The 24,013-nt window shown below is 50.9% G+C and overlaps 7 protein-coding genes and 2 long non-coding RNA genes across 23 annotated transcripts; 5 read left to right on the top strand and 4 right to left on the bottom strand.

Moving 5' to 3' along the window:
- Positions 1-1,271: 1,271 nt before the first annotated feature.
- Positions 1,272-3,020, bottom strand: LOC112343695. 8 transcript variants are annotated; one of them, XR_002991370.1, is made up of 8 exons: positions 2,894-3,019; positions 2,328-2,838; positions 2,234-2,271; positions 2,132-2,183; positions 1,948-2,056; positions 1,740-1,894; positions 1,609-1,689; positions 1,272-1,551 (listed from the first exon to the last, which is right to left on the bottom strand). It is a non-coding gene; the product is annotated as an uncharacterized LOC112343695 (long non-coding RNA). The 8 variants fall into 8 exon arrangements; XR_002991371.1 differs by having other exon boundaries at positions 2,132-2,163; XR_002991367.1 differs by having other exon boundaries at positions 1,948-2,094; positions 2,132-2,271; positions 2,894-3,020.
- Positions 3,021-3,105: 85 nt separating this feature from the next.
- LOC112343696 lies at positions 3,106-4,724 on the bottom strand. 2 transcript variants are annotated; one of them, XR_002991373.1, is made up of 4 exons: positions 4,578-4,724; positions 4,243-4,509; positions 3,400-4,181; positions 3,106-3,341 (listed from the first exon to the last, which is right to left on the bottom strand). It is a non-coding gene; the product is annotated as an uncharacterized LOC112343696 (long non-coding RNA). The 2 variants fall into 2 exon arrangements; XR_002991372.1 differs by having other exon boundaries at positions 3,400-4,509.
- A 540-nt stretch (positions 4,725-5,264) lies between these two features.
- LOC9637328 (copper-transporting ATPase PAA1, chloroplastic) lies at positions 5,265-9,335 on the bottom strand. 2 transcript variants are annotated; one of them, XM_024667648.1, is made up of 18 exons: positions 9,222-9,335; positions 8,703-9,167; positions 8,598-8,651; positions 8,402-8,549; positions 8,139-8,213; positions 7,807-8,087; positions 7,525-7,758; positions 7,373-7,471; positions 7,175-7,324; positions 6,976-7,122; positions 6,868-6,918; positions 6,668-6,816; positions 6,500-6,617; positions 6,350-6,447; positions 6,053-6,293; positions 5,804-6,007; positions 5,673-5,753; positions 5,265-5,612 (listed from the first exon to the last, which is right to left on the bottom strand). In XM_024667648.1, exons 2-18 carry the CDS (start codon positions 9,099-9,101, stop codon positions 5,403-5,405), a joined length of 2,739 nt encoding a protein of 912 aa, XP_024523416.1. In that variant the 5' UTR covers positions 9,102-9,167; positions 9,222-9,335; the 3' UTR covers positions 5,265-5,402. The 2 variants fall into 2 exon arrangements, with proteins under 2 accessions (XP_024523416.1, XP_024523417.1); XM_024667649.1 differs by having other exon boundaries at positions 9,230-9,302.
- LOC9637340 lies at positions 9,169-11,239 on the bottom strand. The gene is made up of 3 exons (XM_002994017.2): positions 9,678-11,239; positions 9,419-9,608; positions 9,169-9,368 (listed from the first exon to the last, which is right to left on the bottom strand). Exons 1-3 carry the CDS (start codon positions 11,220-11,222, stop codon positions 9,238-9,240), a joined length of 1,866 nt encoding a protein of 621 aa, XP_002994063.2. The 5' UTR covers positions 11,223-11,239; the 3' UTR covers positions 9,169-9,237.
- On the top strand, positions 11,164-13,360 carry LOC112343701. Its single transcript, XM_024667663.1, has 7 exons — positions 11,164-11,451; positions 11,504-11,579; positions 11,627-11,733; positions 11,784-11,905; positions 11,962-12,826; positions 12,888-12,991; positions 13,084-13,360. The coding sequence occupies exons 1-7, from the start codon at positions 11,164-11,166 to the stop codon at positions 13,097-13,099; spliced, it is 1,578 nt and encodes a 525-aa protein (XP_024523431.1). The 3' UTR covers positions 13,100-13,360.
- Positions 13,109-16,366, top strand: LOC112343693 (alpha,alpha-trehalose-phosphate synthase [UDP-forming] 5-like). Its single transcript, XM_024667650.1, has 3 exons — positions 13,109-15,442; positions 15,512-15,785; positions 15,856-16,366. The coding sequence occupies exons 1-3, from the start codon at positions 13,362-13,364 to the stop codon at positions 16,231-16,233; spliced, it is 2,733 nt and encodes a 910-aa protein (XP_024523418.1). The 5' UTR covers positions 13,109-13,361; the 3' UTR covers positions 16,234-16,366.
- Positions 16,367-16,564: 198 nt separating this feature from the next.
- Positions 16,565-18,156, top strand: LOC9637339 (protein GRAVITROPIC IN THE LIGHT 1). Of its 2 annotated transcripts, XM_024667655.1 has the most exons (2): positions 16,565-17,802; positions 17,887-18,156. In XM_024667655.1, the coding sequence occupies exons 1-2, from the start codon at positions 16,686-16,688 to the stop codon at positions 18,045-18,047; spliced, it is 1,278 nt and encodes a 425-aa protein (XP_024523423.1). In that variant the 5' UTR covers positions 16,565-16,685; the 3' UTR covers positions 18,048-18,156. The 2 variants fall into 2 exon arrangements, with proteins under 2 accessions (XP_024523423.1, XP_024523422.1); XM_024667654.1 differs by having other exon boundaries at positions 16,565-18,156.
- Positions 18,157-18,232: 76 nt separating this feature from the next.
- On the top strand, positions 18,233-21,711 carry LOC9637338 (spermatogenesis-associated protein 20). Of its 4 annotated transcripts, none has more exons than XM_024667652.1 (14): positions 18,233-18,327; positions 18,439-18,658; positions 18,741-18,813; positions 18,862-18,883; positions 18,955-19,066; positions 19,116-19,264; positions 19,326-19,482; positions 19,550-19,790; positions 19,853-20,094; positions 20,145-20,411; positions 20,462-20,572; positions 20,630-20,854; positions 20,908-21,345; positions 21,406-21,711. In XM_024667652.1, the coding sequence occupies exons 2-14, from the start codon at positions 18,539-18,541 to the stop codon at positions 21,613-21,615; spliced, it is 2,367 nt and encodes a 788-aa protein (XP_024523420.1). In that variant the 5' UTR covers positions 18,233-18,327; positions 18,439-18,538; the 3' UTR covers positions 21,616-21,711. The 4 variants fall into 4 exon arrangements, with proteins under 4 accessions (XP_024523420.1, XP_002994074.2, XP_024523419.1 ...); XM_002994028.2 differs by having other exon boundaries at positions 18,255-18,658; positions 20,908-21,111; positions 21,169-21,345; XM_024667651.1 differs by having other exon boundaries at positions 18,255-18,658.
- A 970-nt stretch (positions 21,712-22,681) lies between these two features.
- LOC112343694 lies at positions 22,682-23,642 on the top strand. Of its 2 annotated transcripts, XM_024667657.1 has the most exons (6): positions 22,682-22,794; positions 22,858-22,922; positions 22,986-23,080; positions 23,132-23,278; positions 23,334-23,494; positions 23,567-23,642. In XM_024667657.1, coding segments are annotated over exons 1-6 (498 nt in total). In that variant the 5' UTR covers positions 22,682-22,766; the 3' UTR covers positions 23,569-23,642. The 2 variants fall into 2 exon arrangements, with proteins under 2 accessions (XP_024523425.1, XP_024523424.1); XM_024667656.1 differs by lacking the exon at positions 23,567-23,642 and having other exon boundaries at positions 23,334-23,516.
- The last annotated feature ends 371 nt before the right edge of the window (positions 23,643-24,013 follow it).

The raw sequence follows: 24,013 nt of genomic DNA, 5'->3' as shown, positions 1-24,013 counted from the left end.
GCAGCCAAACTTGAGTCACCATAAGTTGGGTTTTATATACCTAAGGTAATGGCATATCTTCCTAATATCCCTAGATTGCCAGCTGAGGATGGAATGCCTTTGTCTCCAAGTATTCCTATAAAATTCACTAGAGACCCTTGCAAAAGATAGATAAAATCAACCCTTTGAATGTTATAACTATATAGTGGAGCCATTAATCCACAAGCCAACTCCAATCCAACTTGATCCCAACCTCCAACAACCACTCAATCACACTCACTAACTCTGGTGGTAGATCCTTATAGCTAAGGCTTGATTTGGTGTTGTCTATATGCCTAATTTGTTAATTGTGTTGTCTTTGGAGCCATGACTCTATTCTTCATTGCATCTACAATGAGCTTACAGCAAGATTTGAAGAGGGTTATCACTTCTTCAACCTATAGTCAATTAGGCTATATGATCTTTATACTTGAGATTTCTCATTATGTGATAAGCATTTTTCATTTAATGAATCACACCTACTTCAAAGCAATATTGTTCTTGAGTGTAGATTTAGTCATTCATGCTTGGGGCAATTACCAGGATCTGTGAAAGATATTCTAAGTATATAATCATGATTTACTGCTCTTAAACTGTTCTTTAATTAGTTTGTAATTAAGGTTTTGGGGAAAGTAAATGGTTTACATGAAATTTATAACCATTTACCTTATCATTTAGCTCATCAAAGATAAAAAAATTCTCCTTTTATTTTGATTTCCTTTTTCTTAATTTATCGGCATGTAAAATTTTCTGAGGAGCTTGTTTATTTGTAAGCAAAAGCATTTTTTCCCAAAAAGGTAATTACCTTTGGTGATAGCACATAAGTCATCACTAGCCCTACCACATTACAATCAACCACTATGCTAGAAAGCCAGCCATGTTAAGGATATAGTTTTAGCAAGATAAATTTTAGTGATTAAAGAAATTGCCAATATAGAGTGTTCTTGGGTTTTTGAGCAGATCCAAGGTTTCTTAATCCATAAAATAATTAATTTTAATTAATTAATTAATTTATAGAGTAGGGATTCTTTATTGCAAAATATAATAGAGGAATAAAATCTCTTTAGAGGAACCATCTACACTCTTTGGTTATGGAGTTGGGATTGGCTCTGTGACTCTGCCCAAGGCAGTGCCAAGCCTCTGGGAATCTACGCTAGACAGGTGCTCCCAGTTCTTGAGGCGCGATGTTTACTATTATTACAACCGGGACAAGCCTTGGAGTTGCATCCTCTACTAGAATTGTAAGATAACGATGAGTAAAGAATCGCAGTTTTTCTTCCTCAAAACTCACTGAGTTCGTGAAGAATGTGAAAGTTGAACGAATCATGAAGTAACAATGGCAATGCTATCGCTCGCTCCGAGTGGTGCTTTACTGCGATGCTTGTCCACGTGAACAAAGTATTCCCAGTGAAGCAGGAGCGAATTAGTCACCACTCCCAGCGAGCTCAATCCCATGAGAGCACCCGCCAGTGACGGCGTGAGCATCACTCTGGTGGCTGGAACAAGAGCCCCCGCAGCTATTGGCAAACCAATCTGTCAACAAACAGCACTGGAAAGTTTTAACAAAAAGAACCAAAATAGCCACTTAACTATGTTGTACATGAATGCCCAGCATAAGTTCTGCTTTATCTTTCTCTGGATTCTTCGGCTTAATTCGAGAGCATCCACCACCTGGAACCAGATTTTGAGAACGATAAGAAAATCAGAATCCATCTTCTTACTTGTCTGATCCTTCTTCAAACTCGAAACGTATCCCGTGTCCAAATCTCATCATGAGCGTCGGATACTGAGCAGGATTGCAACGAGCAGCTCGGCTCCACGTCGCTGGACAAACGCACTGCCGAGGATCTTTCTGCTGTGAACGGATCAAGACGCCCTGTGCCAGACGAAGCCATCAATAACCAATACATATTCATGATGAGTGCGAACCTGGAAGAAGTGTATCTTGAACTCTCCTAGAAACGGAGGTTACTCAAGTTGGATTCCTTTTGCAGCTTTAATGGACGAGGAATAGTCTTTCTCTCGTCTGTGTGAAGTGCTACAGGAAGTTTGATCGAAAAAATCACAAGAACGAAGCTGTAAAAGGATATGTGAATGTAATGGGAAGTCGTACCCGAGTGTCCTTTTGTATAGCAGATTCTATCGCTGTTTTTGCAGGAGCACAACTGGACTTAGAGGTATAGGCCTTGGCATACAAATAAAGCTCCAAACTTACAGAAGTGTCTCGAGCAGACTCTTCCATGATCGATATGTCTAAGAACAAGTAAAAAGAACATGAGTCTCATACAGCGAGGAACGAGAAAACATACCAAGCGGCTTGGAACGGCTGTCGAATCTTTCGGAAAAACATGTCTCCCGCAAACTGTCCCTGTTGGAATTCTTCTCCACGCTTGTGTTGCACTCGTCGTGTAAACTGGACTTTACTTCAAGAGTGGGTAGCTCCGGCAGCTTCTTGGGTGATGATCGCGTTGGTATGGGAAGCTCGTCCGGATCCAAAACGCCGATGTAAAATTTAGGTGCACAGCACGAAAATTTCGCATTCGCCAGTGAGAAAGGCCAAGACTCTTCCTCAGATTACGGTACTTCTTAATTTTTCGACCAGGAGGAACGGGAGCTACAACTGGAGCGTCCTCGACCCTGACATCTAGAGGGATCCAGGGAAAAGTCTGCAAATTTTGCCTACCTCGAGATCCCCATTTCCGGTGGCGGATCGTCGTCCTCCATAACAACGGGACAAGAAGAAGCGGCGGCACTCGACATGTCGAGGAGCCTGACGCGTCGCCATCCTCTGCGCTCCTCGCTCCTTCCAAGCAATCCGACCTAAATGTTAACGTTTTTCAAATCCCGACGGAGCTTTTGCTTTCCACTTTCTTACCCGTGTACTGACACTGCACTCTACTCTCACAAAAATTGCCTTGGTGTATCCAATCTGGAAGCTCCCGTATTCTTTCATTGCTTTCAGTAGCGCTTAAGAAGCTCTGCGGGTCTGTCCGTGGCAGCAGTGGCCTCCTCTCGTCATCTCCGACATGGAAACGACATTCCTATATGAAAGCATCATGTTTTTATATTGCACCAGAACGCCATACGAATGGAAAGTCAGTAAACTTTATTAACGCCAGCAGAACTTCATTCAGAGGCTACAACACAAGTACCTGATCAAGAGAAAACGGCTCAGTTGCACATATATTGATTGTGCTATTCCTTAATCCAGCTTCTTGCTGCTTCTTGTGCATACTCTCAAGGAGTAGCTTGTACGTGTTTGCTCCTTCACGAATGGATTTGGTGAAATCGAGAGTGAAAAGACTGTGTCTCTGAGTTTGATACTGAAAAGAATAACAGAAACTGAGAGAACAAATCAAACAATGGGCAAAAGAAACTTACAAACAAAGTTATCTCGTGATCCAGGCACGCTGCAATTGAGGTAACAGTCGTTTTGAAGAAAACCTTTGCTTGCAGCAGAGTTGAAACTTGATTTGAAGCCTTCATCCATCTTTTCCCTGTTGTCTGGAAAGGCAAATCAAGCATCGTGCCGCTGTGGCATTCGTTAAGCACAGCAGTTAGCTGGACACCAGGTTGAAGATCTTCTACCATTATCTTATGTAGAATATCATCTATGAGCACCTACATACAAACAAAATCATGACCAAAAAACATAACAGAAGAATAAATGAAAAAGCATACCCAAATCTTTTTCGATGCTTATAGATTGCTGCCATTCAACATTGCTGATGCTATTTATTCTAGTGAGCATTTCGATTCTTCTTGCTCTGTGGGAGAGATAGGGACACTTTGAGGAAGCGTTTTCTCCCGTCGTGACTTTAGAAAACTAGTTTGCGGTCAAGAAGGGCACTGATTCCGCGTTACCCTGGAGATTGCCTTTTTATAAAGATCGTCGAGGCCTACTAATAACGGTTAATGATGAGAATATCACTGGATGCACTGATGACGTTGCTGACATTGAGATGCTACTCCACAAGTCCTTTGGATAAACTGAAGTCCATTTGAGAAGCAAATTGCTTCATTGTTGCCATCAAGTTCATCACCATTCATATCAAGAAGGCTCTCCAAACCATGTCCACAAAAGAAGAAGAAAAGCCGATCTCCAGTAACTCCACTTGTGATGAACTTTTTGATTGCAAAATAAGCACGTCTAGTGCTCGGACCTAACAAAAACCAACCATGTAAAGTAAAGAGACGCAAACAATCATAAACCAGTAACGATACCGGACAGGAGCTAGACTTCAGTGTATCCAAAAGACTCGTGGCGTAACATCTCAATGTCAGCAGCATCATCAGTGCATCTAGTGATATTCTCATCGTTGACCACTATTAGTAAGCCTCGACGATTTCCATAAGAGGGCAATCTCCAAGGTAACGCAGAACTAGTGCCCTTCTTGACTGCAAACCAGTTTTCTAGAATCACGACAGGAGAAAATACTTCCTCAAAGTGTCCATATCTCTCCCACAGAGCAAGAAAAATCAAAATGCCCACTAAAATAAACAGCATCAGCAATGTCGAATGGCAGCAATCTATAAGCATTGAAAAAGATTTAACTTACCCACAAGGAAGAGGATCCAGGTGGCAGTAGCCCACACATTGCGATGCTTAGGCGGCGGGTGCAGCATCGCCAGCACAATCAGCAGCAACATGCCTAGTAGGATCACCATCGCAAGCTCTCAAACAGCCCTAGACCATTCATAAAACCTAGCCGATGTTTGCCAATTCTACGAGGCATATTCCGTTGCACGGAGAGAGGAGCGCGGTGCGCTCACCAAGCTGTTTGCTCCGAAGTTTGTCCTCCCGCAGCACGTTGACGCAGGGCGCATCAGCCACCAGCTTGACGATGGTCTCTTGCGGGTAACTGTGCCGCTTGTTGTGGGATTTGGATTCGACGAGCAAGAGGCGGAGAGCGAGGAGCGTGCTGTGCTTCCTGCTGTGGGTGCGGTGCGATCTTCTGGTTACTGACATGGCGGAGGAGCTGGTTCAGCCTGAAGCTCTTGCTGGCTACAGAGCTGTATTGTGTCTGTCACTGGCGTGATTCAAGACGAAGACGAGGGCCAAGCACGGAGGCTGGAGCGGGGAGGAGCGAACACCAAAGAGTTCGCGCTCAGGCTTTCTTTTCCCCCTAACCACCCGGTTGGTGCAAACGCAACTTACCATGGTAGCGATGGCTTGGTGAAGGTATTTCTGCCCAAGGCAGTGCCAAGCCTCTGGGAATCTACGCTAGACAGGTGCTCCCAGTTCCTGAGGTGCGATGTTTACTATTATTACAGCTGGGACAAGCCTTGGAGTTGCAGAATTGTAAGATAACGATGAGTAAAGAATCGCAGTTTTTCTTCCTCAAAACTCACTGAGTTCGTGAAGAATGTGAAAGTTGAACGAATCATGAAGTAACAATGGCAATGCTATCGCTCGCTCCGAGTGGTGCTTTACTGCGATGCTTGTCCACGTGAACAAAGTATTCCCAGTGAAGCAGGAGCGAATTAGTCACCACTCCCAGCGAGCTCAATCCCATGAGAGCACCCGCCAGTGACGGCGTGAGCATCACTCTGGTGGCTGGAACAAGAGCCCCCGCAGCTATTGGCAAACCAATCTGTCAACAAACAGCACTGGAAAGTTTTAACAAAAAGAAGAACCAAAATAGCCACTTAACTATGTTGTACATGAATGCCCAGCATAAGTTCTGCTTTATCTTTCTCTGGATTCTTCGGCTTAATTCGAGAGCATCCACCACCTGGAACCAGATTTTGAGAACGATAAGAAAATCAGAATCCATCTTCTTACTTGAAGCAGTTTGTCTCGCATGAGAACAATGGACGCCACCTCGCTTGCAGCTCCTATACCCGTTGCCATGGCTATTCCCACATCGGCCTGTGCAAGTGCTGCCGCGTCGTTGATACCATCTCCAACCATGGCCACGGTCTTCTTCTCCTTTTGAAGCTGAACAATAAGCTCAGCTTTTCCGTGAGGCCTCACTCCAGAAAACACCTAGCAGCAGCAGTCAAAAATCGATTCAGATGAGTAGGTTCATACCTTGTTTCTATCAATTCCCACATTCCTTGACACGAGCTCGGCAACTTCACGTTTGTCACCCGACAGCATATACGTCGATACTCCCAACCTCTGCAGAGCTCTCACAGTCTCCGCGGCGTCGTCCCTGATTTCGTCGACCAAAGTGATAGCAGCAGCAATGGAGTTGTCCACCCCGACAAAAACAACTGTTCTTCCTTCCGGATTTCCCAGAAGTCGCGGGGGCTCTCCAACCGTTCCGAACCTACAACATATCAAAATTAATAGATATTGCCACAAGTAGATAGATATAAGAGAAACCTTTGGACCCAATCTAAGGTGCCGACAGTTACTCTCTTTCCATCCACAACAGCTGTTGCCCCACTCCCAGGTTCTTGCTCGAAAGATCCATCTTGCACCTAGAGAATAACAGATCAGAACATTTCTGCTCACAGAGAACATAGTTCTCACCAATGCGCCCGTAGATCCTACGTTTTCTGCTTCCTGAACAATGGCTTTTGCGAGAGGATGGCTTGCTGTACGTTCCACTCCATGAGCAAACTTTAGAACTTCTTCTTTACTCCAGTACCTGAAAGAAATAGTTAGTAAGTGTAGTATCTTCTAACTCGATAGTAATACTTATTTAACACCACGTCAACCACAACAGGCCTCCCCAGTGTAAGTGTGCCAGTCTTGTCGAACACAACCGCATCAACAGCGGATGCTTTTTCTAGAATGTCTCCACCTCGAACTAGTAAACCATTTCGTGCTCCCAGTGACGTGCCCACCTAGATAAGTGCAAATACAAGTCTTACAATGACGAACAAAGTTTTAAGTACCAGAACAGCGGTTGGTGTGGCAAGTCCAAGAGCGCAAGGACAGGCAATCACCTGGAGAACCGGTAAGAAGTTGAGCAGTGCCAAACAATCAGTGAAATATATACTCACAAGCACATTACAAGCAAGCTGTAGGCCGAGAAGAAGTCCACCACCAGTCGGGATGACGGAAGGAAACAGCTTTGGTCCCAAAACGCTCCAAAATCCGAGAGTGGCGACAGATAAGGCCATTACTGCATAACAAAACTTGCCTGAAACCTACAAAGAAAAACAGTCAGCGCGCTAAACAGTGACGTTTGCGTCCACACACCTTGTCAGCCAACCTCTGTATTGGTGCTTCTCTTAATTGAGCGTTCTCTACCATCCTCACAATATCCCCAACAACGGTTTCATCACCAGACCGCACTGCTTCAACCAGGATCACACCATTGTGGTTCACTGTTCCAGCATTTACTTCATCCTGCATTGCATTAAGTTGAGCAACAAGGCCACAAAAGTCGTAACTTACACCAGATTTCTTCAAAATCGGAAGAGGTTCACCAGTAAGACTGGATTCATCCACAGTGCTTCTGCCTTCTTTCACAATGCCATCCACTGGGATAATGTCCTGAGAACAATAAAATTAAATGAACCGAAGAATGATAGCTATACTTAACATACCCCAGGTAAGACCATAACCCGGTCTCCCAGTACAATGCTATCACATGGAACGTCCACTGTCGATGGAACTTCGTCTAAGCTTTTCCCCATAACAAGCCGAGCATTTTTGGGAAGAAGTCCAAGTAGGCTTTCCATATCACTGCTTGCCTTCACTTTTGCTCTTTCTTCCACTGCTCTGCCGAGCAACACGAAAGCTAAAAGCATTACGGGCTCTTCGAAAAACGAACTCCAACCCTGTGAAACAAACGCTTAAGCCTTCTCAATGTAAGGATCGAACTCTACCAGCTTTGGATATAGTGCCGCGATGACACTGACTGCAAAAGATGAAAGAGCTCCTAAGCCCACCAGGGTGTTCATATTGGGACTCCTTCGACGAAAGCTTTTCCATCCGTCCAAGAGAAGGCTGCGGCCAGGTCCTACTAGCGAGAAAACGCAAAGAGACATCTGAAAGCTCACTGAGTGGAAAAAATGTAGCCATGGAGGAAAATATTTGAGACCGAAGTGACTTGCGTGGCCAACGAGACTCAGAGAAAATAGCGTCCAGGCTGCTGCCAATCTCCGCCCTGCTCAGTCAAGTTAATCCATGACATGCATTTACAAAACACTATGCATACCAGAGTCTTTCAAACGAACTTTACGTTCCTCTTTTCTTTTGTAAGCTGCTTGAAGACGACTTTGGGACCCTTGTTCTGCATGACCAAAGCCCAATGAAACATCTCAGTCTATTCCAGTTGAATCATGTTCACAAAGATATAGTTTATTGAAAGCAAAATCTCCACTGCTTTACAGAGGAACTTCTGCAACCATGCAGAAAAACAAATCAGGCAAGGATGGATTCCTTCCTAGTCTATTGTGCTGCAAAGGGAAGACACCTCACCTCGTACTGATGATTTAAATCCGCAAGTAGTCAGGTGATTTGCAAGATGTTCCGCAATCTCCCGATTAGATGCTGCAGGAGAATCCTGTTTGACGTGAATAACTGCGGTTTCTGTGGCAAGATTGACAGTAGCAGAAGCTACTTGAACCTGGAAAATTCATAGTCATTGCATGCATACACTCATCGAAGCCGAGACCTGGGACTCAAGGATCCTCTTTACGGACGCTGCGCACCCACCACACGACATTCCCTGTTGCAAGCCAAATAAACTGATAAACAAAAGCTCCTATGTGTGACATACCCCAACGTCGAGAATAATTACTGGTTGAGCAGCACTCGAATCGTCAGCTTCGCCACTCACTGACTGTGCTGGCACAGCCGACGTCTGAAACCCATCTCCGCCTCCACCTCCTCCTCCTGGTCCTTGGCCTCCACCACTGTTGAAATTGCAGCCCCCTCCTGCACCAGTCGCCAGGCTGCTGGAGATGCATCCCAGTACTGGAACCTGCTTGTGGCGAGCGCAGGCTGATGCACTTGCAGACTTCAGCAACAGCGCCGCTCCAGCTTTCCACCAGACAGATCGCTGTGAACTGCAATTGCGTACTACGAGCTTGAGCCTTATTTGGCGCCTCAACGCGGAGCTAGCTCCTGCTTGACACCCCCAGAGGCTTCCCCGGACACAGGCCTCCATCGCCTCCATCGCCTATAACCCACTAGAAGCTCTCCTTTCTTTTCCACTGTTTCTCCCACATGATCCACGTTGTAGCTGACCACACAAGTCCGGATATCACGTTTATGATGAATGAGCTTTTATATATACCTACTGACTTTATCCGCTAGTTCGTCTTCGATTTCGTGGATGGGTATGCAGGCAGGCTCGAAATGCGCGTATCCAAAACGGGCACTCCAATCGTAAAATGGTAGAGACTCTGGAATTTTCTGTCCTTGATGCCGAGTACTTGATGCACTGTTTGTGAGAGAGATTCTCAGTAAGATGAACCAAAGCATGTCACATACCAGAATCATCGAAGTAGCATCCAATACCAGTCGCGGATATGCCAACTGCGTGCGCTTCAAGATAGAGCAACTGACCAAGCAAGCCAGCTTCCCAAAAGAGCCGCGGATACATCCAAGCACCATGCTCTTTGAGAGAATCCTCAAATCTTGCCACCATTCCGAGGCTGAAGCATCCATCGCCCGCAATATCCTAAAAGCCAACATATTCATCAGTAAAAAAGAGAAAAGAAAGAAAGAGAATAAAATAAATAAATCTCACCTGGTGGCAAGACAGTCGCTCGGCAATGCTCCGACAGTCTCCTCTCGCAAGAAGATAAAGTGGAAGCTCTGACGGGCATCCTGCTGGTTTTTCCCACACAAAATCTTGCCTCAAGTCCGCTCTATAATCTTCTTCGTGCAACGGATTTCTGACGAGTAAGTAAAGGCCCTGCTTCATCTCGGCAACTCTGTGAACAAACAACGCCATGCTCACCTCTGCTTCCCAAGGAAGCGATGAGAATGGTAGCTGCTTATGCGTCCCTAGACAGGGCATTGTTTTGAGTAAAATCTGGTAGAAAGCGTCTCTCTGCATGCCGTATTGACCATCCATGCTGACTGCACTCCTGCGCGTCCGGACAACATGACGGATAGTAGCCCGGCCGTATGACGAAGCAAACTGTCGAAAGCAAGTTTCTCGGCTTGTCTGCTCGCGGCTCGCCTCCATGCAGCCAGTTGACAACGACTCTGCGAGCGCTGGCTTCTTGGCTGCCTGTGCTGCCCGATAAATGATTTCCCAGCGAACGTGTTCTCGGCTCAGCGAGTTGGGCTTGCCATTCCAAGCCAGTTTGGAAAGCTGACAGACGAGCTCTGTAGACGGAGACCAGTTGGAGGGAACTGCCTTGTCGCTCGGAAACAAAAGCATGACGCAGTCTCCATGCTCGTTCTCTAGCTCCGGAAAGTGTCCTTTGGCAACATCACTGCTGTCCGAGGCCGACGCGTCATCTCGAGGCAATCCCAACAAAAGTCGCAAGTCGCTGGAACTCCACGAGTCGACAAGCTTCGTCTTCCAGCCAAGTGTTGCCGCCGCAATGGCCACGGTTCCTATAGCATGCCCGACGTCGTGGTTGCAGTACCTGAATGCTCTCTCCCCATACTTCCAAGCTTCTCTCCAGAAGATGGAGGACAGGCCGACGAAAAAAGAACCCGGCGGGAAATCCATGGAGAGCTCCTTCCAAGTTGACGGAGGCATCTGTGCTCGAATCTCCAATGCGTGCTCCTTGGGCGCGTAGTGAGCAATGAATGGCGAGTCACACACGCCAGTAACCGGACCACTGATAATATATCCTTCGGTGGGGTGGAGATTTCCACTGCTGGGATTCACACGGAGCGACCATGTCGATCCCCCTGCTGATTTCCACGCGGAGAGCGCCAGAGAATCGTAAAGCAGCTGCGAGAGCGTCCGCTTGGTAACAGGCCTTGGAGCAACCGCGAGCTTGAAGACACTGGGATACGAAAGAGGAGTGTCCTCTTTTCCTTGTTCGTCCGGCGGGAGATGATCCAGGGGCGCCAATTGAGCTCCCTGGTAGCGCCTAAATGGATCGGGCTGGTTGATCCAATCCAGGCCACGCGGGCCGCGAGCATACCTTGTTAGAGAATGCTTGGTCGCCTCGTGATACTTGATCACACTCGCAATCTCCGCCGCCTCCATGGTGCAGCATTCCTGCTGCTGGCGGTGGCATGAACGCTGGAAATGGGGAGCCCTGGCGATGGGCCGCGGCGGGGACGCTCTACCTCCTCCTAGGGCTGTGGGGAATGTCCTCCTCATCCGTGCCCTAGAGCATAAGCTAGGTCACTTTCTTCCTGGAATTCTTTTTCCCCCGCAACGGCTCTTTTCAAACTGCGCTCTCGCTTGGCTGAGATTGAGATGTGGGTTTTCTCCTAGCGCCTGGATCAGCGCCATGGGCTGGCTGTTTGGATGCTTTGGATGCGGCGGAGGGAGGAAGGAAAGATTGCCAAGGCTCTGCTCACGGACTAGTCGCGGCCATAAATCCACAGTAAGTTCTCCCCTTTCTGCCCTTTTCCTCTTCAATGTGCTCACGTTTGTAGCAGCAGCATGCCCAGTCGTCACAGCTCACGCCCTCGTTTGCTACTGCTGCTGGAGGAAATCCCTGGCTGAGAAGTGGTGAGCTTTTTTATGTTTCTGGTAGCTTAATGGCGGTGTCTTCTCAGGTGAATGCCTCAGTGTGGACAGCAATGGACTCCAACACTTGCGTATCAGAGATCGCCCCTTGCAGAGTGTGCTGGAAGCTGATCAAGCCAAGTTTTTGAAGGAAGAGGTACATCCCCCTCATTTTCTTCCTGCGAGCTTAACACACAGGTCTCTCAGTTTCGGTCGTGCGTCATATCCTTAGAAACTCCACATGAACCTCTAAAGGTCTCTAAAGCTCCTCTGGAGGCACCAAGATGGGATTCGTCGCCGGAGGATTCACCAGTATCAACTTCCGCAAGGTTTGCAAGTTTTTCGAGCTCTCCATTCATTCATTTTAACTTTTGTGGTTTGTTAGCCTTCCGCCTCCGTCAAACAATGTCGAAGCGGGGACAGTGCCAGAAGGGATGAAGGACAAAAACACACAGGCTGCACTGGCCGCAGGCACGGCAGAACCAAACCCGAAGCCAGTGCCGGAACAGGTTTCGCTCGTCTGTCTTCCGAAAACGGCCGGATTCTTCATGCTTCCCAAGAAGAGAAGCTTTGCACACCGGTCATTCATGTGGCAAGAGCCACTTTCACCAGTTGCCGAAGCAGAGTCCAGCATCTCTTCCGAAGAGGAAGGAAACGTTCCTTCACAGGCAAACGTGAGCATCAATTCCGACTGCAGCAGAAGATCGCAGGCAGAGGCTCCGTCCTCCAGTGAAGTGCTTGAGGGGCTCAGGAGCGAAGGCAGCGACGTGGAAATAACACCCGTTCGGTGCATGTCACCCGTTGTGGAGAGGAAAACAGTCGAAGCTCGGAGTGATGGATCCAAGGACAAGGAAAATATATTTGCATGCAAAACCCCGATGGAGGCGGAGAAGCGCCAGGATCACCAAACTTCCGTGCTGACACCCGTTGGAAACGTACTGCAATGGCGACAGCTGAAAGAAGAGGCATGGCACAAGAACAAGCGGGTGGAAGAAAAGGAAGACGATTTTCACGAAGACAAAGTATCACCAACAACAAGCAGTGGATCCAACGAGCTGGAGATCGAATCGGAGAACTACTCTTTCTTTTCGGAGCTGCAGTGGGGCTCCACGCAGATCACTCCACAGCTGAGACCAACTTCGCGCTGGGATGACGAGACAAGTTCGGCCGAGGCGGAGGCGGAGGCGGACGCAACTCCCAAACTCTGGGACGGGCAGGGAATTCCAAACACCACCCGGAAATACAAAGAGGTAGATATTTTCTCGTTGGTTGCTCGTTTTTCTCTTTCTCATGTCGTGGACGTGACATCAGGATCAGCGGGTCACCTGGCACTCTACACCGTTCGAGGTCCGAATTGACAAAGCGTTATCGTCGTCTCGACAGTTGCGAGCAACCGATGCAGCGGGGGCTTCGAGGTGAGAATGAATCTTTCTTTTGTGTTTGCTGTCTGCCTGTCTGTCGAGTAAACTATTAACTGGCAGACGTGTGCTTGATCTTTTCCTGGCAGGAGCACGCTGTTTTGAGCACGAACGCGAGTCCACCGTAGCATTGCTGGTGACTAAACTAACAGTGACGAGCGCCACAACCACGGACGAGTTGAAGCTGAAAAGACATTGCGGAATCATTGGAACAGCGCAAGTCTTAGAGGAGATGTTTTGTTTGTGTCAAATGCGTTACGTAAGGTGAGGTAGCGATTCGAAGGGGAGGAGACGGACGAATCAATCAGGCAAGAATTTGATGTCTGGATATGCTTAGCTTATCAATGGCACTGAGAGGAAGGAGCATATGATAGACCTATATTTGGCGAGGGGTGAGGTTTGTGGCAGCCATATAGCAGCCATGGTGTCCAGATCTTACTCCAATTTGCTGGATCTATCGTCCCCGGCAGAGGGCACGGCGTCGCCCCGGGGCCGACGATTGCCGCGCGTCATGACGGTGGCGGGGCTGTGCAGCGACAGCCGGATCATCGAGGACGACAGCGCGTCCGAGGCGGCCTCCATCTCGCACAGCAGCCGGGTGATCATCGTCGCCCACCAGCTGCCCCTCCACGGCGAGCGCCGCCCCGACAATCTCCTCTGGAATTTCAGGTGGGATGACGATTCGCTGCTGTTGCAGCTCAAGGATGGGCTCCCCGAGGAGCTGGAGGTGGTGTACGTCGGCTGCCTGCGCGTGGACGTGCCCATGAGCGAGCAGGACGAGGTGGCCGCCATCCTCCTCCGCGATTTCAACTGCGTGCCCGCCTTCCTGCCGCCGGATCTCCACGGCCGCTTCTACCACGGGTTTTGCAAGCAGCAGCTATGGCCGCTCTTCCACTACATGCTGCCGCTCACCACGGACCCCGGCGGCCGCTTCGACCGCCTCCTGTGGCAGGCCTACGTCTCCGCCAACAAGATCTTTGCGGACAAGGTGATGGAGGTGATCAGCCCCGAGGAGGATTTCGTGTGGCTGCACGACTACCACCTCATGGTGCTGCCAACCTTTTTGCGCAAGCGCTTCAACAGGATCAAGCTGGGCTTCTTCCTCCACAGCCCCTTCCCCTCGTCGGAGATCTACCGCACGCTGCCCGTCCGCGAGCAGATCCTCCGGGCGCTCCTCAACGCCGACCTCATCGGCTTCCACACCTTCGACTACGCCCGCCACTTCCTCTCGTGCTGCAGCCGGATGCTGGGCCTCGAGTTTGAGTCGCGGAGGGGATACATCGGCCTCGAGTACTACGGCCGCACGGTGGGCATCAAGATCATGCCGGTTGGCATCCACATGTCGCAGCTCGAGGCCGGGCTCAAGCTCCAGCAGACCAACGGCCGGGTGGAGGAGCTCAGCGTCCAGTTTGCGGGGAAGATCGTGCTGCTGGGCATGGACGACATGGACATATTCAAGGGGATCGGCCTCAAGTTCCTGGCGATGGAGGAGCTGCTCAACCAGCACCCCGAGTATAGAGGAAAGTTGGTGCTCGTCCAGATTGGGAACCCGGCCAGGGGGCGGGGCAAGGACGTTCTCGAGGTCCAGCACGAGGCTTACGCGGTGGCGAAGCGGGTGAACCAGGCCTACGGCCGCGAAGGCTACCAGCCGGTGGTTCTCATCGAGAGGGACATGCCGCTGTACGAGCGGATCGCTTACTACACCATCGCCGAGTGCTGCATTGTCACGGCCGTCCGCGACGGCATGAACCTCATCCCTTACGAGTATATCGTCTGCCGACAAGGCATGGGCGAAGAAGGTGACGAGCACGAAGCCGATGATGGACTTGGCCGCATCGGGGTTATTACAGTGGAGGACAGTGACAAGCCCAAGAAGAAGAGCATGCTGGTGGTGTCGGAGTTCATCGGCTGCTCGCCGTCGCTGAGCGGGGCCATCCGCGTCAACCCCTGGAACATCGAGGCTGTGGCCGAGGCGATGATAATGGCGGTCAGCATGCCCGAGGCCGAGAAGCACGCCAGGCACGAGAAGCACTTCAAGTACGTGAGCTCGCACGACGTTGCGTACTGGGCGCAGAGCTTCATGGCGGACCTGGAGAGAGCTTGCCGGGATCACTCGCGGAGGAGGTCCTACGGGATCGGGTTCGGGCTGGGCTTCCGGGTGGTGGCGCTGGATCCAAACTTCCGGAGGCTCATGACCGAGCACCTCGTGTCCGTGTACAGGAGGAGCTCCTGCCGGGCGATCCTGCTCGACTACGATGGAACCATGATGCCGCAGACGTCGGTGAACAAGACTCCCAGCCCCGAGGTCATCTCCATCCTCAACACGCTGTGTAGCAATCCCAAGAACGTGGTGTTCATCGTTAGTGGACGTGACAGACAGATTCTCCATAAGTGGTTCTCCCAGTGCGATAAGCTTGGGCTGGCGGCCGAGCACGGCTACTTCTACAGGTACGTTCGTTTACTTTCTCTCGCTTTCCTCTCTTTCGAGATATTCAAAGCAAGTGCTGCTTGTCGCAGGTGGTCCAGAGACGAGGATTGGCAGGCGTGCGTGCCGGTGCCCGACTTCGAGTGGAAGCACGTAGCACTTCCGGTGATGAGGCAGTACATGGACAGCACGGATGGATCCTACATCGAGGCCAAGGAGAGCGCTCTCGTGTGGCACCACCGGGACGCCGACCCCGACTTTGGATCGTGGCAAGCCAAGGAGCTGCTGGATCACCTGGAGAGCGTCCTCGCCAATGATCCGGTGTCCGTCAAGAGCGGCCAGTTTATCGTGGAGGTGAAGCCACAGGTACGCAAAGTCTTATCTTGTTCACGGGTTTGGGCGGAGTTGTAAAGAGCTTTGTCTGTTTTCCTTCCAGGGAGTGAGCAAAGGCGTGGTGGTGGAGCGCTTGCTATCGTCGCTCGCACAGACGGGCAAGTCACCCGACTTCGTCCTGTGCATCGGAGACGACCGGTCGGACGAGGACATGTTTGAGAAGCTGGGGCACGCCATCTCCTCGTCGTCGGCGGAGGTGTTTGCATGCACGGTGGGGCAGAAGCCGAGCAAAGCCCGCTACTACCTGGACGACACGGTGGACGTGATCAAGATGCTCGAGGCCGTGGCCACCGCGTCCGAGTCGAGCTTGAGTTCGCCGATGCTTGGTGGCGGCGGCGGCGGCGGCGGCGGCCATGGATTCGACTCCCCGTCTCCTTTGCTCACGTTTGCGAGCTCCATGGAGAATGCGCTCACAATGTAGGCCAGGCGCGTTCCTTTCTTTCTTTCTTTCTTTCTCTCTTTTGGAATCACCGAGCTAACAAAGGTGGGGAGGCGGGCGACCCCTCCACTGAAAACAAAAGCTCGTAAAAGTAATATCATCGCTGTTTGTTGTCGTTGTCCTCTTAGGTAGAAGGGGAGCGACGAGACGAGCAAAGAAAAAAAAAAAAAATTTAAAGGAAAGAGTAGTAAGTACTAAGTGCGTGCAGGGGAGTGGAATAATGGCACAAGGGGCTTGCTTGCTTCTCATCCTCTCCTCCTCGTCTCGCATAGGCCTAGGGCGCACGCAATCGCTTCCTCTGCCCTCCAGGAATGATGGACAGATCCATCATTCTTGCTTGCTCGCCAATTGATGGGCCGCGGGTGAGTGAGTAGCAGTCGGAGTGGATCTAGCGAGGTGAGCGCGAGCTCGGGATTTGTGGCTAGACCTAGGGCATGGCGCAACGGAGCGAGGAGGATGGGAATGGCAGCGGCGCCGAGGAGTGCTTCCACGAGGCGGAGGAGGCGCAAGGCGAGGAGGTGGAGAGGCTGTACCAGAGAGTCCAGATGATGGAGAATGTGATTGTGGATATCTTCGGCACTGTCTCGGCGCTCAAGAACGCCTACATCCAGCTCCAGTCGGCGCACTCTCCCTACAATGCGGATAAGCTGCGCTCCGCCGACAGGTTGGTCATTGGCGAGCTGCGCAGGCTCTCGGAGATCAAACACATGCTCAAGGGGAGGAGCCGGGGTGGTGGTGGTGGTGGCGGCGGGGGTCACTACCTCCTCCACCAAGCTGCCGCCGCCTCCGCCAACAGCAACGATCGCAAGCTTGTGGAGGAGCTCCAGGCGGGCCTCAAGGAGAAGCAGTCCATCATCGATTCCTACGACAGCCGCATGCAAGCTTGCGAGAAGGAGCTGGCGGAGCAGCACGAGGAGATGGAGCGCCTCAAGGAGTCGCTCAGGCGGGCGACGAGCAAGAAGGAGAAGCTGGAGAGGCGGCTCAACGAGCTCCCTCGAGGTGGTGGAGGTGGCGGCGGTGCGGGCATGATGAACGGCAACGTCTCGCTTGCTCCCCCGCTCTTCGAGCAGATGGCTCAAGCTGCTCGCGGCGAGGCGTTTAGCTTCGCAAAGATGTTCATCGGACTGCTCAAGAATGCCGACTGGGACCTGGAGGCCGCCGCAAACTCGATCCAGCCGGGCGCCGTCTACGCCAGGCCAATCCACACCAGGTTTGCATTCGAGTCCTACGTCTGCCAGAGGATGTTCAATGGCTTCGAGAACGAAAACTTTTATCTCAGCGGCAGCTTGTCGTCCATCCTCGACCCCGGCAAGCACCGCCACGACTGCTTCTTGCAGTTCCAGGACATGCGCTCCATCGATCCGCTGGAGCTCGTCTCCACCACGCCCGACTGCCTCTTTGGCAAGTTCTGCCTGCGGAAGTACCTCCAGATCGTGCACGAGAAGATGGAGGAGTCCTTCTTCGGGCATCTGCAACACAGGAACCAGGTGCTGGGCGGCGAGCACCCGAGCAGCCAGTTTTATCACAGGTTCTTGGAGCTGGCCAAGAGCGTGTGGCTGCTCCATCGCCTCGCCTTCTCCTTCAACCCCACCGCCAGCATCTTCCAGGTGAAGAAGGACACGAGTTTCCAGAGCGAGTTCATGGAGAGCGTTGTGGATCTCGAAGGTGGCGGGGGCGGGGACTTGCACACGGTGGGATTCACTGTCATGCCTGGCTTCCGCCTGGAGAACGCAGTCATCAAATGCCTGGTGTATCTAAATCAAGGGGGAGGAGGCAGCGGAGGCGGAGGAGATTAAATTCTAGTCATCAATATACCCCATTCATTGTCTAGACGTTTATCCTCGGAAGAAAAAACTATAGAAGCTGTAAGTTCTAAGTGTGATGAAAGAAACGACACATTTTTTTCTTTTGTTCACCGCCAGAGCTGTGGATGAAGGTGGAAGGTGTTGGTGGCAATCCATCCAACTACAGGCTCGCCTGTAAAGATTTAGAAGAAACGATGAGCTAAGAAACTCGTCTTCTATTAGGGTTCGTGCGTGCGCGAGCGAGGGATAGTCGACTGGCAGTTGGATCCAGGTGAGTGGCACCCGACATTTTTTGTTTCCTGTTTGGTAGCAGCTGGTATTTATGCGGCATGTTCCGGTTGCGACACCTGCCCCTGGCCGCCGCCGCCGCCTCCTTCTTCAGGCCTGCTGCCCCTGCTCGGTCCTCTTTGCAGGCGAAAAAGAGGAAGCCTCCCGCGTTTGCCTTTGCGCGCACGGTCGCCAGAGCTGCAGGGCCAGATGCTATGGCCGATAAGCACAGCGCTAGCAGTGCCACTGCGGCTGGCTCGGGAGACAAGCACAAGCATTCCAATCGCCTCCTCCATGAAAACAGCCCGTATCTTCTCCAGCATGCACACAATCCAGTATAGCTCGCTCCCTCCAATTTTGTTTTCTCTTCTGTTCTTGTTTTCGTTTTTATGATGATCTAGTCTTGTGTGCATGTAGGTGGATTGGTATCCATGGGGAGAAGAAGCGTTTGCCAAGGCCAAGGCAGAAGACAAGCCGATTTTCCTATCAGGTATGCTACTGCGTGTGTCTTCTGCTTCCTAACAAAAAGGGCTTGCAGTCGGATACAGCACTTGTCACTGGTACTGCGCTCGAGTGTTTTTCTCCTTTCTTTCTCCGGCATAAGAGAACTGACTGAGAACTTCTTTTGTAGGTGTCATGTAATGGAAGTGGAATCGTTCGAGAGCGAAGAGGTCGCCAAATTGCTCAATGACTGGTTTGTGAGCATCAAAGTCGACCGGGAAGAGAGGCCCGACGTTGATAAGGTTTTTTTTCGTCTTCATGCCCGTATACCTTGTGAATGCTTTCATGCAGATCTACATGACATTCGTCCAAGCTTCACAAGGTGGAGGAGGCTGGCCTATGAGCGTCTTTCTTACGCCGGAGCTCAAGCCCATCGTGGGAGGAACGTACTTCCCTCCCGAGGATAATTACGGTCGTCCAGGGTTTAAGACAGTTTTAAGGTAGCTGGTCTCTAGCTAGCTAGCACTTACACATTTTGAAGCTGGAATCTTGCTGCTGCAGGCGAGTGAAGGAGAACTGGGACTCGAGGAAAGCCGTGCTTCGAAACGCTGGGGACAATGTCATTCAGCAGCTTGCAGAGGCAATGGCCGCGTGTGCAACGTCTCTTCAAGTTTCAGGTGGTGTGGCGGAGCAAGCTGTCCAGCTCTGTGCTAGTCAGGTAGTTTGAGGTTTGAGCTTATGTTCTTTGCTATCATTATTAACGTCTCTCGGATCTGCGTTTGCAGCTCATGAAAGGTTTTGATGCCAAGCTCGGCGGGTTTGGTAGTGCACCAAAGTTTCCCAGGCCGGTGGAGCTGAACTTGATGCTTCGGTATTATAAGCGTCTGGATCAAGCTGGCAAAGCAAGCCTCTCCAAAAAGGCTTTGGAAATGGCAAGTTTTAATCTTCAATGCATGGCGCGGGGAGGAATGCACGATCATGTTGGAGGAGGATTCCACAGATATAGCGTTGATGATTACTGGCATGGTAAGCATCAAATCATTTTGTTTTCTTCATCGAAGCGATATCGGGTTGCTTGGTTATGACAGTCCCACATTTCGAAAAGATGCTCTATGACCAGGCTCAGCTTGCAAATGCCTACCTTGACGTTTACCTCGTCACGAGAGATACGATGCATGCCTGCGTTGCAAGAGATATTTTAGACTACTTGAACCGGGACATGACACACCCTGAGGGTGGCATATTTTCTGCTGAAGATGCGGACAGTCTAGAACCAAGCGGATCCTCAAAGAAGAAAGAAGGCGCATTCTACGTCTGGACTGCCAAAGAAGTAAGAAATCTTGCAGTTTGACGTAAGGATAGCTAACAAATGACTCACAGATCGAAGACGTTCTTGGGAAGGATCGCGCTCAGATTTTCGCGGCTCATTACTACGTGAGAGAGCAAGGAAACTGCAACCTGTCACGAATGAGCGATCCTCACAATGAGTTCCTGGGCAAAAATGTGCTCATAGAGCGGCAGAGCTTAGCTGATACCGTGGCAAAGTTTGGAAAAACTGTTGAAGAAACTGCTGACCTCCTTGGGCAATGCCGAGAGTTGCTCCACGCCCATAGATCCAAAAGGCCTCGTCCACATCTGGATGACAAGGTAACGGACCATTTGTTTCTACTTTTCGAACGTTGTAAACTTCTATGCAGGTTATTGTTGCTTGGAATGGCCTAGCGATTTCAGCTTACTCTCGTGCTTCCAGATTCTTGAGGGCTGAACCCGAAGGATTGAAGCATTACTTTCCAGATATGGGATGCGACGTAAGTGATCATCCTCTCTTTCATTTCAGTTCTAGGAGTAACCTTCCGTCATTGCAGCCGAAGGACTACTTGATAGTTGCTGAACGTATTGCAAAATTCGTGAAAGATAAGATCTACAATGCAAGTGCGAAGCGACTTCAGCGTAGCTACCGGAAGTCTCCATCCCAGGCTCCCGGATTCTTGGACGATTATGCGTTTTTAATTGCTGGACTTTTAGACTTGTACGAGGCCAGTGGAGACACGAAGTGGCTTGCCTGGGTCTTTGAGCTTCAAGAAGTGCAGGTATTATGTCGTCTTTCCTGCACTTGGTAACTTGAGCGTCGCTTGCAATGCAGGACCATCTGTTCTTGGATAAAGAAGGTGGGGGTTATTTCAGCACTGCAGAAGGCGATTCCTCCATTTTGTTCCGCATGAAGGAGGACTACGATGGTGCCGAGCCTTCAGGTAATTCAGTAGCGGCCATCAACTTGTTGCGTCTCGCTTCTATCTGTCACGGCGAGGAGGGAAAATTGTTTCTTGAGAGGGCTCAGCATCTTTTGGTACGTTTTGCAGCATTTCGTAGTTTCTTTTCTTCATTGCTCGCTTCTCGCACACAGGCTGTTTTCGAAGGCAAGGTGAAAGAATTGGCTATGGCAGTGCCCCTGATGTGCTGTGCCTACGATGTGCTGGCCGTTCCTTCCAAGCGACAGATTTTGGTGGCAGGCGCCAAAACGTCAGGCGAGTTTGATGCATTGGTGACGACAAGTCATCTCTTCTTCGACCCGGATTCGACCGTAAGATTGCCATCTTTCACTTGGCTTTGTGACGATATTTGTTTTGTCCCGCGATGCCAGATTATCCAGATAGATCCGGAGCTGCCTAGCGACGTAGAGTTTTGGCAAGCCAAGAATCCGATGCTCCTGGCCATGGCACAGGGAAAAGCCCCCAAGAGCAAAGCAGTGGCCTTTGTTTGCCAGGATTTCAAGTGCTATGCTCCAGTCTCAGATGCGGCTGCACTGGAGCGGCTCCTCAACAAGAACAAGAGCAAGGTGGCAGCCGTTTAGCTTATCTGTAAGTAGTCGATGTCGAGATGTAGAAAGGACCTTGAGAAACTCATTCGGAAGGATGTACAATACAGAAAGCCTGTTGAGGAGAAAAAATGCTGTTCCCGAAAAGAAAAAAAAAACGTTTTTTTCTCAGACACGCACAACTTGGTGCACGTTCAACTTGAGCTGCTCCTGCACGAAGACGATCCGGATGCTGCCCAGATCGATCCTGTCGGCGTACTCGGGATAGCTGGCGTGCATGCTCTCTTGCAAGACCTTGGCCGCCTTGAGCACGAAGTAGTAGTCCTTGTTGTTGGTGAGGAAGATGGTCGACTTGTAGAGAAACGCGCACTGGAGCAGGGTGACGAGGAAGTCTATCGATTTCGCGGGATCCCTGGGCAACTGATACCGCGCCTCCACGATCCACTGCATCACCTCCTCCGCCAAATGCCCGATGCTGTTCCGGTCCCCCTCGTCCAGAAACGCGCCCGGGACACAGACCTTGTGCATCCGGTTGCACGCGATGGCGTACCTGTGAATGAGCTTCGGGGGCGCGTTGAGCCGCCCGCGGTCCTCCAGCGCGCGGAGCATGCCCAGGAACACCTGCCGGTCGGGCGACGCCTTGTCCAGCCGCATCCGCGAGAAGATGGCGCCGATGTTGGCGTCCATCACCACCGTGTCGTCCGACGCCAGAATGTCGGGCACCCCCAGGCTCGGGAAGTGGGGGCGCTGCTCCTGCCACTCGCGCCACCACGCGTCGTAGCCGCTGACGATGATCTTGTCGCTCCTGGCCTCCCGGGCCGCGAGCTCATCGCTGGGAAGTGGCGGCGGCGGCGGCGGCAGCTTGTGTGTGGTGGCGACGAGGGCGGCGCTGGAGCAGCGCCGGATGAGCTGATAGGCGCCATTGCTGCTGCCGCTGCTAGTGTTGCTGCTGGCGGTGGCGCGCTTGACGACGATCCGGGCGAGGAGAGCCCAGCCCATCAAACTCTCAACCGAGAAGAGGGGAAGAAACCCTCATCCCTCTGTGCCGGCTGAAGATTCCGACGGCGAAGATTGCGCGTGACATGGCACTGGCAGTGAAATTTGGCGCCCCGAGAACTCTCATTCAGTTGGCTTGCCCTAAAGCCTAGCTAGCACACCGCAGCACAGATTTCTCGCAGCGCGGAGCGATGAGGACGCCCCAGCCTCGTCCCAAAGGTATGCCACTGATCCATCGGCGCCATTCACCGCCTGTAGGTCACATTCTTGCGTCTCTCGCAGCTGCTAAATCCAGTAGCTCCGCGGCTGAAGACGATGACAAGGGGAAGAAGCGGCTGGCCTCTACGGTAAGGCTCTTCGTTTCACGTCAGCCTGGAAATCGATCGGAAATGCGCTGGTGGTAAACGCAGGCCTTTCTGGAGGATGAGAGCGTTTTGGATCCCAAGGTCATGGTCCCTTATGTCACCAAAGTCGGGGAGATCCCTCGCAAAGTTCAAGTGGAGAGGTTCGAAAGAGAGCTTAGAAACGACTTTGTGAGCTGATTCTTTCTCTCCAGAAAGAAGCGGCTCTATGCTCTCCAAGATGCTGGAGTGCTGCTGGCCGCCGAAGGTCTCGAGAATCTTGATCTGGGGAGTGAGACGGGTAGGCTGCCCTTGCATTGGTTCGACAACACGGACTTTGAGACTCGACTTCCTTCCAACTGGTGAGCCTTTCACGATATAAATAGAGCTGTCTGCGAATAATCCAGTATTGTGTAGGATCGACAAAGTCTCAGTTGTTTCTGCGCAAGCTGCGTACGTTAACTACGAAGGGCGGTGTGTTTGGAAACACTGCTTGGCTATTGACTTCATCGAAGAGAATGACACTTACCTTGTCCAGTGGGAGGATACTGGACAGACGTTGTGGTTGCCAAGGCAATGTACTGATCCTTTTTAGCTTTACCGCGTCATAGCTGCTTTGACAACTTACCACCAGCGATCTACAAATGCAGGATGCTGGTTCACTTCAAAGCCGAAGATCCTTTTCTGTTTACAAAACGTGTTGTTGCAGCAGTTAAACTTCGGGAGGATGTCGAAGCTCTCATTGTAAGATGTCCTGTGTCGTTTCCAGGAGTTCTGATCATTTCCGCTTTCTATGCAGAAATACAACTTGTTCGTCAACAATATGCCCGTTGACGACATACCTCACCTTAGAGATGATCAGGAGAGCCGGATACGTAACCTGGCATTCAACAGTAAAGATTTAAGGGAGAGGAACCTCGACGCTGCTTCCAGAATAGGAGAAATTAACCTGGACTATGCACATGCAATGAACAACATTGTCTTTGACGAGAGCCTTCGGAAACGCCCGACCTCTTGCAAAGAGTTTATTCTTCCACTGGACATGCAGTTTCCGAAGAAGGTGATGCCACCTGTTCCACAGTAAGTGCTTGCTTTAT

Source organism: Selaginella moellendorffii, unplaced genomic scaffold (genome assembly GCF_000143415.4).
Source record: "Selaginella moellendorffii unplaced genomic scaffold, v1.0 SELMOscaffold_182, whole genome shotgun sequence".
In the NCBI taxonomy this organism is placed as follows: domain Eukaryota; kingdom Viridiplantae; phylum Streptophyta; class Lycopodiopsida; order Selaginellales; family Selaginellaceae; genus Selaginella; species Selaginella moellendorffii.
The sequence above is the reverse complement of the archived record's forward strand: the minus strand, read 5'-3'. Positions and strand labels throughout refer to the sequence as shown.